We start from the raw sequence: 16154 nt of genomic DNA, 5'->3' as shown, positions 1-16154 counted from the left end.
TTGTAGTTAATTACCATGTTTCTTCGCTGAACGAGGTTGAATATTTGCTCAATTAAAACTATATCTCCCTTCAACCCAGCATCCCAAATAGTACTTAATTTGATTTATTTTGTGAATGATTTGATTTCCTCTCTAGATTAACAGTGCACTGGGTTCACAAAATAAAAAAACGTAATGGAATTCATGTAACTGAACTTGACGACGGTCAATGACTTGTTTAATAGCCCGAAAAAAGTATATGTTGGTTAATCACTCAGCAGTACTGAACAGTATCTTTGATGAGTGGCCAGGAGCTGATCTACACTGCTATGCCCATCAATGGGGCTCTGGCAAAGAACTCACCTCTGGCCTGCTCACCAATGGTCGTCAATGGGGAGAACAGAATTAGGTAGGTTTAGTCTGACAAGGCACTCAACACATCAACTCAACACATTCACAATGAGGTGATTACTAATAATACAGTACAGCACAAATGTCCAGTAACAGTAATACTATTTTCATTCCATGTGTCACTGATGAAATCTGCCTCAACTCTGCCTATTGCAGATGGACTGGAGATGCTTTTTCCAGATGGCAGCCTCAGTCATTTGATGGGAAGACTATAGTTGGGTAGGTTTTATCTGACCTGTTCAATCATTAACTTCTTCGAGATAGGCGGCGCTCTTTTAATTTTTGGATAAAAAAATGTTCCCGTTTTAAACAAGATATTTTGTCACGAAAAGATGCTCGACTATGCATGTAATTGACAGCTTTGGAAAGAAAAAACTCCAAAACTGCAAAGATATTATCTGTGAGTGCCCCAGAACTAATGCTACAGGCGAAACCAAGATTAAAGTTCATACAGGAAAAGCCCCAGATTCTGAAGGCGCTGTGTTCCAATGTCTCCTTATATGGCTGTGAATGCGCCAGGAATGAGCCTGCACTTTCTGCCGTTTCCCCAAGGTGTCTGCAGCATTGTGACGTATTTGTAGGCATATCATTGGAAGATTGACCATAAGAGACTACATTTACCAGGTGTCCTGCGTCGAAATTATTGCGTAATCTCTAGGTCCATGAGCGTTCCATTTCTTCAGAGGAGAAACTAAACTGATTTATCATCGATAGATATGTGAAAAACACCTTGAGGATTGATTCTAAACAACATGTTTCTGTCGATATTATGGATTTGGATATTATTAATTTGGAAAAAAGTTCGGGTTCTGTTTTTTTCTTACCCAAACGGAGCGATTTGTCTTCACAAATAATATTTTTGGAAAAACTGAACATTTGCTATCTAACTGAGAGTCTCCTCATTGAAAACATCTGAGGTTCTTCAAAGGTAAATTATTTTATTTGAATGCTTTTCTTGTTTTTGTGAAAATGTTGCATGGCTAGGCTATCAATACTCTTACACAAATGCTTGTTTAGCTATGGTTCAAAAGCATATTTTGAAAATCTGAGATGACAGTGTTGTTAACAAAAAGGCTAAGCTTGAGAGCAAATATATTTATTTAATTTAATTTGCGATTTTCATGAATAGTTAACGTTGCATTATGGTAATGAGCTTGAGGCTGTATTCACGATCCCGGATCCGGGATGGCTAGAATCAAGAGGGTATTAACATAGTACTTGTTTGTTTGTCAGATACTCTATTTCCTATCCTAACTGCCATTGCTAATAAAACACATACACTATGTGTGTGTATTCACAGAAACATGTATGGAGCCAGCACATGGAGACTTGAAAGACAGGCTTGATACTGGTGTCTCTGAATGGGGAGAGACCTGGCAATCGGCATAACATTTTTACTAGACACAACTTTTACTTGTATTGTCTTTATTATTATTGAATTGAGTGGTATCAGTCAATATCGGGAGGGAGAAACCCTGTGTATTCTGCACCAGGATCAGGGAACTCTTGTTGTATATGGGACACCACACTCTGACACGTTTGTCAGAGAGGTATGACCACTCTGACACGTTTGCCAAGGTAGCCCCATTACCACCAGACAGAATGCTGTGAATGGCAATGAAAGATGAAAGGTGAAAGGTGGACATTGTTATATTAGTAGAACACTGCTTCTACGGTATTACGTAAAGGCTTGTTTATTATATATGGACCTGTTACTACATTTGAAAGTTATCAAAACACTTTGCTTAGATTATCTACATAAATTCAGCAAATGCATCCTTCTCATATTACTCTGTAGGCTACTGACCTATTCAAAGCTATTGAACTCAACCTGAATGAAGTTAGTTTGTTGTGATTAAGTTGAGGGAAACAGCTGCGGCCTGCTGACAGATGGGTGTGTCTTGGTGGTGGCAAAGGCACACCCAAGAAGCACTCACATCGAACCACACCCACAAGCCAACTCACCTTTGGCTTCTGTCATGGCCACTAGCATTTCTTGAGGAGCAAGCTAAAACATGAGGCCAAATCAGCGGGTGCAGTTCCCCTTAAAAGTTAAAGGAAACTTTAAGGGAAAAGATAAAGGGAAAATTAAACTTAAGATGTTTTATGCAACTGGGCCCATAGCTCATAGTCATGAGCTATGGGCCCACCACCTTCCGGAGACACCTGAGACACCTGAAACCCCACCTCTTTAAGGAATACCTAGGATAGGATAAAGTAATCCTTCTCACCCCCCCCCCCTTTAAGATTTAGACGCACTATTGTAAAGTGACTGTTCCACTGGATGTCATAAGGTGAATGCACCAATTTGTAAGTCGCTCTGGATAAGAGCGTCTGCTAAATGACTTAAATGTAAATGTAATGGACAACATCACCTTAGAGTCACCCGGAACGAACTGAGTACAGGAAGTGCATACAGATAAAGCATGGAGGTCCCCAACACGTTTAGCCGATGCCAAAGCCATGAGCAAGGAGGTTCTTTAGAAGAGGATCTTCAGACTCCAGAGGCTCAAAGGGGAACACAGTGCCTCCAAAACCAGCATCAAGTACCATGTGGGCGAAATAGGTTTAGAGACACGTCTGATACGACGTACACCGTCCAGGAACCACACAACCAGGGGGTAGGCCCCCGGTGTGTCTCCATCAATTACCAGATAGCAATAGAGGCCATGTACACTTTAAGGTGGAGAATGCCCGCTCCTGCTCAAAAAGCTCCTGTAGGAACATAAGGATGTCCCTCACAGAGCAATCAAAAGTAACAAGCCCTTTATCATGGCACCAGAGCTCAAACGCTTGCCTCATACAGCCTTCTCGTGGAGGACGCCTTTGGGGATTGAACGATAGCAATAACATTCGGAGGTAAACCTCTGGCCATCAAGGGCCAGGCACATAGGAACCTAATCTCCAGCCTTGCATGCCAAACCCATGCGCATGGGACAACAGGTCACTGCGCAACAGGAGTTACCATGAGTCCCCGCCTAAAGGGCAAATGATCTCCTCGAACCAAGGCTGCCTGGACCAACGGGGAAACACAAAAATCAATGATAATCCCTTCCGGCGCACTCTCTCAAAACGTGGGCTGAATCAGAACCACTGGCGGAAACGCGTAAAGGAGGGTCCAAAGCCACTGGTGCACCAGAGCGTCCATTCCAAATGGGGCACTCGGGTCCCTCATCAAGAAAAGTAGACTACACTGCACGTTTTCTCGTGATGCGTAAAGATCTACATCGGCCCTGCCAAACCTCTCCCATATCTGGGCAAACACCCAGGGGTGTGGAACAACATATGGTCCCTCAATATTGGCACGAAGGCCTCGGGAACAGTGGACGTGATGACGCCGTAGAAAATTGTAGCCTGTACCCCAATGTTCCTGTTCGCATGATCCACAGAAATATTGCACATGGGCGCTAATTGATTGGAGCAGACAGTGAGCCTCCCGTCAAGTCCCGTCTGAAGGGGCGGGACACCACCTTGTGGACTGGGAGAGATTGGTTATTTTTCCCTTTCCACCACTTGACCACATGTGTTTGAATGTGGAGAAGGGACACTTTTCATTACACCCACATGTGGGAGACACAACCCTTTTGTCACCCATGAACACTGTGGAACTTTAGGTTGACAACTGTGTTCATGCACTGAGGTTTGCCTGAAGCCCAGTCCACTCTGGGTTTTGGGGCACCAGCAATCCGTGACGTACTCCGATTGGCAGTGCCCCTCGTTTTAGGCGGTAAGTGGCGTCCCGGTAACCGGCTGGCACCCAGCACTGAAGGTTATCATACCCACCAGTCATAGGTACCATTGTCACATCACCTTGTAACCCACCTGGAAAAGGGACATACGGCTCTGAAAAAGCTAATTTAATTCACAGGAATCAAACCAATCGCCTATAAAACCCATTACCTGTATCACTAAGCACCTAATAGGGACTAGTGAGCTACAGGCACGAATCAGCTATTAATCCCAGTAATGAGCCACCTATGGGGGAGAGTGCCCCCTTGTGGACAGAGAGCGAATCTCCCAATTTATTTCTCCCACCCTGGGAGATTGATATACCCTTTGAACCAGGTGAACACCAAGGAATGGGGGGGTATCAGGGGGCTTTAAAAACAGACAAGCTGTAAACTAAGTTGTGTTTCCATGAGACTGTATAAGCTGGAAAAAGCCCGGCCCCTTATGGACACAGGGGCTACGGCAATGGTTGACGTAGCACCCTGTTTGGGTTTGGCCGTAACCATATGTGGAGGCACTGATGTCACAGTAATGTTTTTTTTGTGCAGGGGCTCACCAGTCACTCAGACCTGTGCTAAGGTCCCTCGCTCCGAGGATTTCCCGAGTCAAGTGCTCGGAGTCTGCTTTCTCATCGGAGGTGCCCGCAAGCCCACTTCCTCCACTCCCTCCAACTCCAGGAATTGGAAATAGGAATGTGATTGCCTTAATGCTGAGGGAAAGCTAGTAAGCTTAATTTGCCAGAAGTTATGCACGCTAACCAACTTTAACCATGATGAGGCTTCTAGTCTAGCTAGCCTCTTTGACCGCAGCACAATCCGTTTAGAATAACCAAGAAACTGAACGCTAGCTATGTATACTAAATAAGAGAGCTACCCAAGCAATTCCACCGTTAGGAAGCCGGAATAGATGACAGTAGCTAGCTCGCCTCTGCAAGTTAGCTAACATGGCTAGCATGCTATGCAGCGCTTGTTAGCTAGCCTGATCTCAAAAATCTACTTAGGACCGAATCACAGAGGTGGGACCTTGAGCCTTCATCGAGACAAGACATACAAGACAACAAACGTGAGTATCTTTTAATTAATTTGTGCATGGTCGCAAACCCGAACTGGCTTGTTAGCTTAGTTGTTTCGGACGCGTTAGCCATCTTACTTACTGCTATAGCCAGGCCAAACTATTCAAAGAATAACTAATTGTTTGTGATTAGGAAACTTATGAGAACCATGCCAAATTCAGCACACAAAGTTATTGATAGTATGCTCTACCACTAAGGGACAGTTAAGTTGACACAATGTAAGACAGTTTCGTGTTACAATTGTTTTTTAGTAAAGTGAATCGTTCCGTTTCACACCGAGGTGAAGAACATATTAATTGAAGGAATGAATTCGAGCCTCAAGCTTTATCACCTGTGGAAGGCGGGGCTTCCAGCGAGGTGCATATTTCGAGAGTGTGCGACTCCCCATAGTATTTTACCGAAGTTGACTAACTTAAAGGGAACTCCAAACGTCTTCTGGTTAATCAATTTCTCCTGAGGCAAAACATTAAAGCCACTATGTCTCACCAGACCACAACCTAACACCACAACATTCCATGTTATATCTATTGTCTCACAAAGTTCTTTACATGTATTAACCATGTGAAGCATCTATGTAGGCCTTATAAAGGGTTTATGAAGGCTTAATTTAATGAATTAGTTATTGTTTGTGTGACCAAATATAGCCTAAATACAATATCAGTTATGTTTTCTAAGGGTCCTATTAGGACGGTTCACCAATAAAGTGTAATTCTGAGACTCAGCCACCAACTTGAGTACAGTAGATTATATATGCATACCAGGGAATTTTTTGTGTTGCAATAGTTTACTACATGGTAGAAGTTGTCTCATTGTTATAGTCATATCCCGAGCATGCACCTGCACCGTGCCCACACAGCAAATTTGAGTTCAAAATTTTAACAACCACAGTGTTAATTGTAATACTTTCTTAGTGTGTAAATGTAACTGACAGAAAGGTTGTTAAAATAATAATTTTCAAAGTGTTGAAAAACTAACACCCCAAGAGTGTTGGCGTGTATATGGGAGGCGAAGTCAAGTGCAAGAGAGCGGAGTAAAATAAAAAGGCTCACTTTAATACCGGTTACCAAATGACAGCACATAACACATACTAGTGGCAAAACACGGTCTAAAACAAAAGTGCAGCGCCTGACAATAACAATAAACAATCACTCACAAATACAACATGGGGAACAGAGGGTTAAATAATAAACAAGTAATTGTTTGAGTGAATCCAGGTGTGATAAGACAAAGACAGAACAAATGGAAAATGAAAAGTGGATCAGCGGTGGCTAGAAAGCCGGTGACGTCGACCGCCGAACGCCGCCCGAACAAGCGGAAGTCGTGACACACTTAGGCTACTGTTAGTGGATTGAGCACAGTGCACAACAATGGCTGTGAAAGTGGGATAAAATGCCTGATAATCAAAAACCTAAAACAATGTTAAATAATAAGATATGATCTCTGAAAGCTCATGCAAATAGTTACCAAATTTTTCTGTGGTAAGCAATGAATACCTGTGGAGTTACAGTAACTCATTCTGGGGTGTTGTTTTAACACTGTAGGGTGTAAAGGCCTATTTACATATTTATTTCCCAGGGTTCCTTTCAAGTTAATTTTAGAGGTAATTGTAGTACACATTACGTGTTTGCTAGTGACAGAAACATTATTGTTGCATTTCACAGCTTTCAGTCCTGCAACCTTCAGCAAGTGAGTGGCTAAGTGAATATTTTATCATAAAGATTTAATTATTTATGACAATATATTACTTTTTTTGACAATATCATACTTCGACAGCCTAGTTTTACCCTAACACAGTGGTCTGAAAAACTTGTAAGGGATAAATGAGACTACCTAAACCATCTACACTGGAACAACCATCTCAATAACAGATGCAATAAGTCCAACCACTTACAGATCGGATAAGTTAAGAAAAATGTGTTATCGTTGGGTAGTATAAGAACAATTAATCAATCAATATGCATGCAGAAACATAGAATTTAAAACAAACCATTACAAATAGCAACCTGCAGCAAGGGATACTGGTAAATAGGCCACTTCCATGTTTTTTTGCACTCTGACAGAAAAAGTACCTCAACACAGTGGAGTAACAAAAACCCCACTTCATTTATTCACCGCAGGTGGCGTCAATTTCAATCCCACTGGTGTTAACTCCATTAGAATCAAAAGTCAGATATAACACTCACAACACTTTTTACCTCAACGCTGAGAACACTCACACCAAACACTGCTCCATCCCTCTGCCTCCACAAGGACAGAGTGCACATATATCAGTGTGTGTGTATGTGTTTGTGGACAGCTAGTCTCTGCGAACAGTTGATGACGTAAGTTTACATGTACCTTAGCCAACTATATTTAAACTCAGTTTTCACAATTCCTGACATTTAATCCTAGTAATAATTCCCTGTCTTAGTTCAGTTAGGATCAGCACTTTATTTTAAGAATGTGAAATGTCACAATAAAAGTAATGATAATTATTTCTTTCAGCTATTATTTATTTCATTACATTCCCAGTGGGTCAGATGTTTACATACACTCAATTAGTATTTGGTAGAATTGCCTTTAAATTCTTTAACTTGGGTCAAACGTTTCCGGTAGCCTTCCACAAGCTTCCCACAATAAGTTGGGTGAATTTTGGCCCATCCTCCAGACAGAGCTAGAGTAACTTATTCAGGTTTGCAGGCCTCCTTGCTCGCACATGTTTTTTCAGTTCTGCCCACAAATCATCTATAGGATTGATGTTAGGGCTTTGTGATGACCACTCCAATACCTTGACTTTGTTGCCCTTAAGCCATTTTGCCACAACTTTGGAAGTATGCTTGGGGTCATTGTCCAATTGGAAGATCCATTTGCAACCAAGCTTTTACTTCCTGACTGATGTCTTGAGATGTTGCATCAATATATCCACGTAATTTTCCTCCCTCATGATGCCATCTATTTTGTGAAGTGCACCAGTGCCTCCTGCAGCAAAGCACCCCCACAACATGATGCTGCCACCCCCGTGCTTCACGGTTGGGATGGTGTTCTTTGGCTTGCAAGCCTCCCCCTTTTTCTTCCAAACAAAACAATGGTCCTTATGGCCAAACAGTTCTATTTTTGTTTCATCAGACCAGAGGACATTTCTCCAAAAAGTACAATCTTTGTCCCCATGTGCAGTTGTAAACCATAGTCTGGCTTTTTTATGGCGGTTTTGAGCAGTGGCTTATTCCTTGCTGAGCGGCCTTTCAGGCTATGTCAATATAGGACTTGTTTTACTGTGAATATAGATACCTTTGTACCTGTTTCCTCCAGCATTTTCACAAGGTCCTTTGCTGTTGTCTGGGATTGATTTGCACTTTTCACACCAAAGTACGTTCATCTCTAGGAGACATACTGCTCTTTCCTGAGCAGTATGACCGCTGCGTTGTCCCATGGTGTTGTCGCATAGTTGCGTACTATTGTTTGTCCAGATGAACATGGTACCTTCAGGCTTTTATATTTGGTAGCACTTATGTGTTTTTCCTTTGCCTCCAACCCCTTTCGACATGTAGAATGAATGTGGTTAGGGCTAGGTCTACATAACGGTGCTAATTGTTTTAAATCACAAAAGCTCTGACGAAAGCCGTGAGACCAATAAGTAAGCTTATTCATATCAGTGATACTATCAAGAGCAGTGTACAGTTTCCTGTTTCCTTCATCTGGTTTAACTGTTGCCATGCACCTGCAAAAAAGATTGCTCAGATGTGCGAATGCCTTTTGAATTTTTTATTACCTTCAGACTTTTGGAAATTGCTCTCAATGATGAACCAAACATGTGGAGGTCCATACTTTTTTTGAGGTCTTGGCTGATTTATTTTGATTTTCCTGTGATGTCAAGCAAAGAGGCACTGCATTTGAAGGTCGGCCTTAAAATACATCCACAGGTACACCTCCAAATGACTCTAATGATGTCACTTAGCCTATCAGAAGCTTCTAAAGCCATGACAACATTTTCTGGAATTTTCCAAGCTGTTTAAAGACACAGTCATCATAGTGTATGTAAACTTCTGACCCACTTTAATTGTGATACAGTGAATTATAAGTGAAATAATCTGCCTATGAACAATTGTTGAAAAAATGACTTGTGTCATGCAGAAAGTAGATGTCCTAACAGACTTGCCAAAGCTGTAGTTGTTAACAAGAAATTTGTGGAGTGGTTGAAAAATGAGTTTTAATGACTCCAACCTAAGTGTATGTAAACTTTTGACTTCAACTGTATATCACAGTGTGTGTGAGATTGCAGAGCGAGAGGTGCATCTGCACAATGCAATGCTTCCTCCCACATTCCAAAATGCCATGTGCAGGCAGAGGAGAGAGCTTCTCTGACCCCTCACCTCCAGGTTAACAACCCATGGCCATTTGTTTCCCATTGGATATTAAGGCATCCTCGCACAGCCCATAAATAGTGGCACTAAGGGCGGTGGCTGCCACATCAACCTCTAAATCACAGAGGCAAGACTCTGACACTGCGCATTCCTCTACAGCCACTTCGGCCTCCAGTCTCTACAACTTTCTATTATTCCTACCTGAGCAGAAGTGAGCAGAGATGAGCACTGTGAGCACACATGATTACGGTCGTTAAAAAAAACTCCATCCACCCAAAAATGTGCTCTTGCCTCTCTTTTCTTCATAAGCATGCAAGGGCTGATGGGTAATATGGAATGGGCACTGTAGTGTTGTTGGGTTTCCCCTACTGGGTTATGATGCAATGAACATGTCAACATTACACTCTAAGAGGGGACAGCAATTAGGTTGTTTTTAGAGTTCACCAGAAGCCTTGTGTGCATGGTGCTTCAGACCATTACTCAGATCTAGAGGGGGATGAACTGACATTGGCCTGTGCTTCGCCTGTGGTAACAATGACAAGTGCTTTGTGAATGTAAATGCACTGGTAAGGCAGTCAAAGCAGAGAGGCATGGACCCCATCCCCAAAGAGTGCATTGTCATCAGTGCTGTTGGATGTTGGATGCAGTCATGTTTGCATATTTGGCTTCTAGCTTGCTGTCTGGGTGACTAGCACAACAAAACGGGAGAGGATCACTGGGCAAGCCAGGCACTGGAGCAATGAGCAGGCTGCTAACAGGCACATCAGCATCACAGAGACATGCCAGCAGAGATAATCACTCCACTCCTACCATCTGGAGCTGTCAGACCCTACAAACCCAGGGAGATGGCACCTAGAGATTCTATCAGGTCAGACAGAGTACATGCGCCCAGTTGCCACTGCTTGGCAGAAAGAATGCACCCAGAGATTCTGTCAAGCCACTTAGCCAGACGGAATACATGCACACAAAAATTCCTCTTACGTGTCTTTTTGAGGAGCAAAACTTTTGGTGGAAGGTACAATGCTGCGTACAGATCCCCAAGAACTCGTCGAGATACATTGAGTTTCCTTGTAGGCCTATGTGGCGAGGAAACTGTGAAGCAAGCTGTGAAGCAAGCTGTTTATGTGTCTTTTATTAAAGAATTTGAAACAATGTTGTGTCTGTTTGCTGCTTTTCATTCAATCATGTAGCTGTTCCTTAGGCTGTGGCCTAAAATAAATGTGTTCATATGGGCAGAATATTATATTTTGTAGCATAGGCTACCAAATGTATGACAATAAACAGTTCATGCAAAAATATTGGATCAGGTAAAAGGCAGGGCTAAGGTCGTTTCAATTTAAAGAAGACTCTTTGTCACATGAAAATAGAAATGGAAACATTGTGATTTTATAGACACAAAGTAACAATAGCCTCTATGATAAAGTATACAGCCCATCCTACGCAATTGGGTACAGTAGCCTAGACCTTGATGCTTTCTCTGTTAAATCTTCTAGACCCTGCTGTAAATCAATCTGACAATAGCAGATAATCAACATAAATGTAGGGGTATTGGATGGAATCCAACATTGATCGCAACAGTCTTCATAGGCGCGGCGAACTAGCACCCCATGCTATATCCCAACATCTGACTCTCATTCAGAAGAAAAAAAATCTGGATGAGCTGATGATGGTTGACAATATCACTAGGCTTAACTAAACACCTGGATTCCAAATGAGCCTCCAACAAGTAGTCCTATTGGCCTATGCATATTGAAGTACAACGCAAGTTGGTGACTCGGTAAGAAGCATTCGATTTTGCAATAGCATACATCATTTTGGATTTGTATGCCCATGAAAACTGTAAAATATCAACATGAACATTTGATAAAATGGTGCTGACATTTTTAGCGAACCACCTCATTGACTGAGCAATACTTTTGTCCCGCTGATGGCTCATAAGGGGTCGATTGGGTTTCTGTTGTATTCATGATGGATTAGAATTTTAAGCTTCAGAACATTCACACCTAGCCTAATGGTCAATCAGCTCACAATTGTCTGGACACTTTCCTACCTGTACAGTGTAGGTCAGTCACATTTCTGTTTCCTTTTCATATCTCAAAAATGCAACAGGTAGCCTATTGATACAAATTTTACATAGGCTATTGGTGACGTCACTATAGCCTAATATTCCTCAAATCGATGAAAATATTTGGTGTGCTGTTGACAAAAAGCGGTACAGAATCTCTAATCATTAGCCTATCCTAAAAAACGAATCATGATGTGCTGAATATGAATGAATCTGCACAGTGCCTTGCTAAATAAAGCCAATTATCATGTTTGAGTAGGCTATAGGCCTCATTTTCAAGAAAATATCATAGGCCTAGTTTTATTATATTAATAATTAGATTCTATGGAGCATACTGAAAGAAAATTAATTAATACAAGGTTAAAATAAATGTTCTTTCAGTTTGTCTGTTTCTTATATTGAATATGTGCATGTTTTTTATATTTTTTTATGGATGACATTTTTCAACTTAGTTCAACCCTGTTTTATTTATTCTATCTAAAAGGCAACGAATGCAGCACATGCGAAATATCACTATAATAAGGCTACAAGACTATGAGGCTGTTTTTAGCCTACATACTTTATATCATCCTTCAAACAGGTTTAAACGAGTTTCCCCGCCAAGCAACCAGCCAGCTATTCCCTAGCCAATGTGTTTACACTCGCAATGAGAGCGCACAGGCGCGCAAGGACGAAAGACTTCGCTGACATGGAGTTCCACGAAGGAGCAGCGTTTGCACAAAAAATGCTTTGAAAAATGCAATTGTTACAAGACAAAATTCACCCAAAGATTCAATAAGGCTAAACTGAAGTATTCTCTAAATTATTTCAGACCTTTGAAAGTCATTACATTAAATTAGCTATAGGTGTTAGCAGTACATCTAGCTTTCACAATGGACTCTTATACCCAGATATTTTTCACTAAAACGGATTTTAGAATGATGGACTCATGTGGACAAGTCAATATTTGGTGTACCTCTAACATTCATAAAGCTTAAGAACACTGCTCTGGTAAAAAAAAAAAATAATAATCAAAACCACCACCACACTATGTTTTAATGTATATACAATATGCAATGTTCACTTATTTAGCGTAATCAAACACACAGCTAATCTTCTTTCGTATCAAAAATAACTATTATTACAATGTAGTTTGTTCCTCCTTTGCTCAACTAAACATGTTATCTGTCTCATCTACATGATCTAACTTAATCTAACGAAACAAGGTAAGTTGATTGATTTAATCAATCCAATGCAAGTCAATAGTACCTAAACTAGAATTTTCCAAATCATGTCCAAGTTATCTACAAGTTACTTCATTGAGTTACACAGTCATTTTTGTCATACTTTAGGATGATGATTTGGACATGATTTGGCACGGAAATTAAGAGGGACCTTACATCAAAGAGGGACCTTACATGAATGGTCCTATCATTTAAGTTAAAAAAATATATATTAAAAGAATAGAAATAGAAATATTAAAAAAGATTACATATAAATAAATATATATATTAACAGGCCTAAATAAAGAAATACAAAAATGAAAAAAGATAGAAAATATCTAGTTCCAGATAAAACAACACTTAAATCAATAGGCTATGTTCATGGATTCAAAAATATGCAAGTGGAGAATCCGAACCATATGTTATCCTTCGCGGCTCGTAAACTGGTGAAAAAACGTTATTTTCTTAATTGCCATCACATAAAGCCATTGCTCCAAGCGTGCATTCTGCGCGTAAGAAGGCTATATCCCAAATAAACCAATACACAAGTATGACAAATGCTCGACTGCAAAAAGTCAGAGTATTCTGGCAGAAGTATACTATAGTATCCTACCGTAAGAGCGGAGAACTTCTGAGCGTGCCCGGCGCAAAGGAGGCAGAGAAGGACCAAGAGCAGGCAGACGCGCATCCTGATGGTGGCTCTCAATGAAAATTACGCACAAAGTGAAGCCTCCAGCCTACTGTCTCGGCTTCAGCAAAACCAACTGTGTCCTAAGTATCCAAATACTTTTCTTGAGAAAATGCGCACAATTCAATTACCAAGGTACTCCTTTCAATTGACTTTGTGAAGAAGTTGTGGGGCAGACGTTTATTTTATCACACGTTTTTATCTCTGCCAATTCCGTTACTTCTGCAACCTTCTGATATTATCCTTATTTCTCGCAGTGCGAAATGCCCCTTGTGTCCTGACCCTTTTCCCTCCTTCGGTGCTCTCTCTCTCTCTCACACACACACTCTGTCTCTCTCTCGACTTTTCTCCACACCCCCCCCTCTCCTCGTATGTGGACTAGATCCCTTATCGGATGCAGGCAGTTCCTTGGTAGCCTATACGTTTTGAAGTTATCTTTCTGCTGCTGGTAGCTAAGGCAAACAAAGTTCTATTTTCTTTCTTTCTCCCTCTTTTTCTTTTTTTCCCCTAAACCACAACAGGGAATCCTTTTCTCTTTTGTCCTCTGCTGTGTTATGAGCCTCGCTCAGTAAAGAGAGGACCAGACTGCGTAAAGGCGTAGTGAGTGTAGAGTAGCGACTAGCGCATGCGTATGAAAGGTAATGAAAGAGGACAGAATATATATTGAGTCGCGTGTACAGTCTTCAACTCCCTCTTGAAAACTCAATCTCTCTCTCTTTCTCTCTCTTTCTCTCTCTACTCTAACGCACACGCAAAAGATAGGGATATGGATAGGTCCACATGTCGAAAGGAATGGAAAACCCCTTTGATGCTCTGACACCTCAAATAAAAGATGGTCAGGCTGCCCAGCATGGTCTCAGAGCATTTGTATTATTCTGTATGTAAATCCGAGACACCCATTTAGTACATGTTACAAATTACAATTTGTATTAATGTTACGAATTTGCAAAACATACAATATGTTACACATTTTCGAAATGTACAATATGTTACAAATTCGCAAAACGTATGATATATTACGAATAATGGCTAATGTTAGCTAGGCTAGGGGTTAGGGTGTGAAGGTTAGGGTTTATATTAGGAGTTGGGTTAGGGTTAGCTATTAATTTGAGTGTCTCGAGTTTACATTTACTATGTTACGTCTAGTCTATGAGACCAAGCTGGGCTGCCTTGTATGAGGAATATTGAAGTATCATGCCAGATTCCATGGATGGAAGCTCACTGACAGTTTACCCAAACCGCAAACGATCCAGTGGGCTGCGAAATTGGGTGTGGAATCTCACTAGCTGGGCTTAGAAGGCCAGTGTCCGAGGGCATGAAAAAAAATGTCATATGGCGGTCAAAGAATGTACTGTCGAGTAGGCCCAAACCTATAGTGTTGGCATTCGGCAAAAGACACATTTGCAAAGTTTTAACACTCAGTGCACAGTGTGCACCGATCATTTCGAATGGAATATTATGGCCAATAGGCTCGGCCTAACAGGCCTACGTGAGATTTGAGGCAAACTTTTTAAAATTATGCTAAGCAAAAATGTAATTTAATAGCCTAATACAAAAAAAACATAAAACATTGTCCATAAAATCTGAAACTGTGGGTTTTAAGGCCATTAAAGTACCGAGGCTCAGGAGCGCTTTTGTGTTGACAGCAATGGAGGCTGGTGGGAGGAGCTATAGGAGGACGGGCTCATTGTAATGGCTGGAATGGAATAAAAGGAACTGTATCAAACACATAAAACATATGGAAACCACATTCCACTCTGTTCCATTTATTCCATTCCAGCCATTGCAATGAGCCCGTCCTCCTATTGCTTCTCGCACCAGCCTCCACTTGTGGACAGGCCTGTCATAGAGTACAGGAAAGAGTCATGCAAATTAAAATTCCAGTTGAAACATCTACACCACTCACAATAAATAATAACAAAAAAGAGGTTATGGCCAAAGGGGTAATGCGTCTGCACATTACCGTATGTAACCCTATGTCTGCCCCTATGTCTAACCCTATGTCTGCATAGGTTACTAGTCACCGTGCAACAATGTCAACAATGTTACCCTGTCAGTGCACATTCAAAGCAATCATGCCACCTGGTGGCAAGTTAAGTAATTAAATCCACGGGACAACCTTGATTTGAAAGAGGACTTCCTGACCATTGCAACATGGGTTCAAATGTACATATATATTTTTAAACTAATATCTAATAATACGAATGTATACTATCAATGCCTATACAAATGTAGTGCACTTGAACTAGTAGCTGGGCAGAGAAGAGACTATAAATATGATGAGTCTCCCCTAGTCCAGTTAGCTACCATTCATTTTCCTCTTAGACAGCTCTGCCAGCATTAACATGTCAAGATAGGTTATGTAGCACTATATGGGATCACTCCAATATGGTATTCTTCCGTGCGACAGGATACATTCCGAGTAAGGATTTCAAATTAGTCCCCTGTATCGGGTAGTGACCCCCTTAAATTGCCGCCGCCCCACTACTTCCATCTTTTTCCCTTTCTCGGCTCATTCCAAGAGGATTTTCTTGGTAAGAACTCTATATTAGAGTGTATAAGCGCTGAAGTATAGCCACAGCTATTCATAAGCTTGATGCAGCTAGCTAACCTCTCCATCTCGGTGCTCTGCTGTTCCCCCACTCGGTTTGACTTATGCCATCTTTTG

At 41.3% G+C, this 16154-nt stretch overlaps 1 protein-coding gene across 4 annotated transcripts in view; it reads right to left on the bottom strand.

Moving 5' to 3' along the window:
• Positions 1–14069, bottom strand: part of smoc2 (SPARC related modular calcium binding 2) — a 59861-nt gene extending 45792 nt beyond the window's left edge. For 2 of the 4 annotated variants that reach the window (XM_046359179.1, XM_046359181.1), the window contains exon 1: positions 13412–14068. In XM_046359179.1, the coding sequence (XP_046215135.1) occupies positions 13412–13486 (75 nt within the window). In that variant the 5' untranslated portion in view covers positions 13487–14068. Of the gene's footprint in view, positions 1–13411 lie in introns of all 4 variants that reach the window. The other 2 variants (XM_046359182.1, XM_046359180.1) reach the window with 2 other exon arrangements.
• Positions 14070–16154: the final 2085 nt, after the last annotated feature.

Source organism: Oncorhynchus gorbuscha, linkage group LG08 (assembly GCF_021184085.1).
Source record: "Oncorhynchus gorbuscha isolate QuinsamMale2020 ecotype Even-year linkage group LG08, OgorEven_v1.0, whole genome shotgun sequence".
Lineage (NCBI taxonomy): Eukaryota > Metazoa > Chordata > Actinopteri > Salmoniformes > Salmonidae > Oncorhynchus > Oncorhynchus gorbuscha.
Note: the sequence above shows the minus strand (reverse complement) of the source record. Positions and strands in the feature narration are given on the sequence as shown.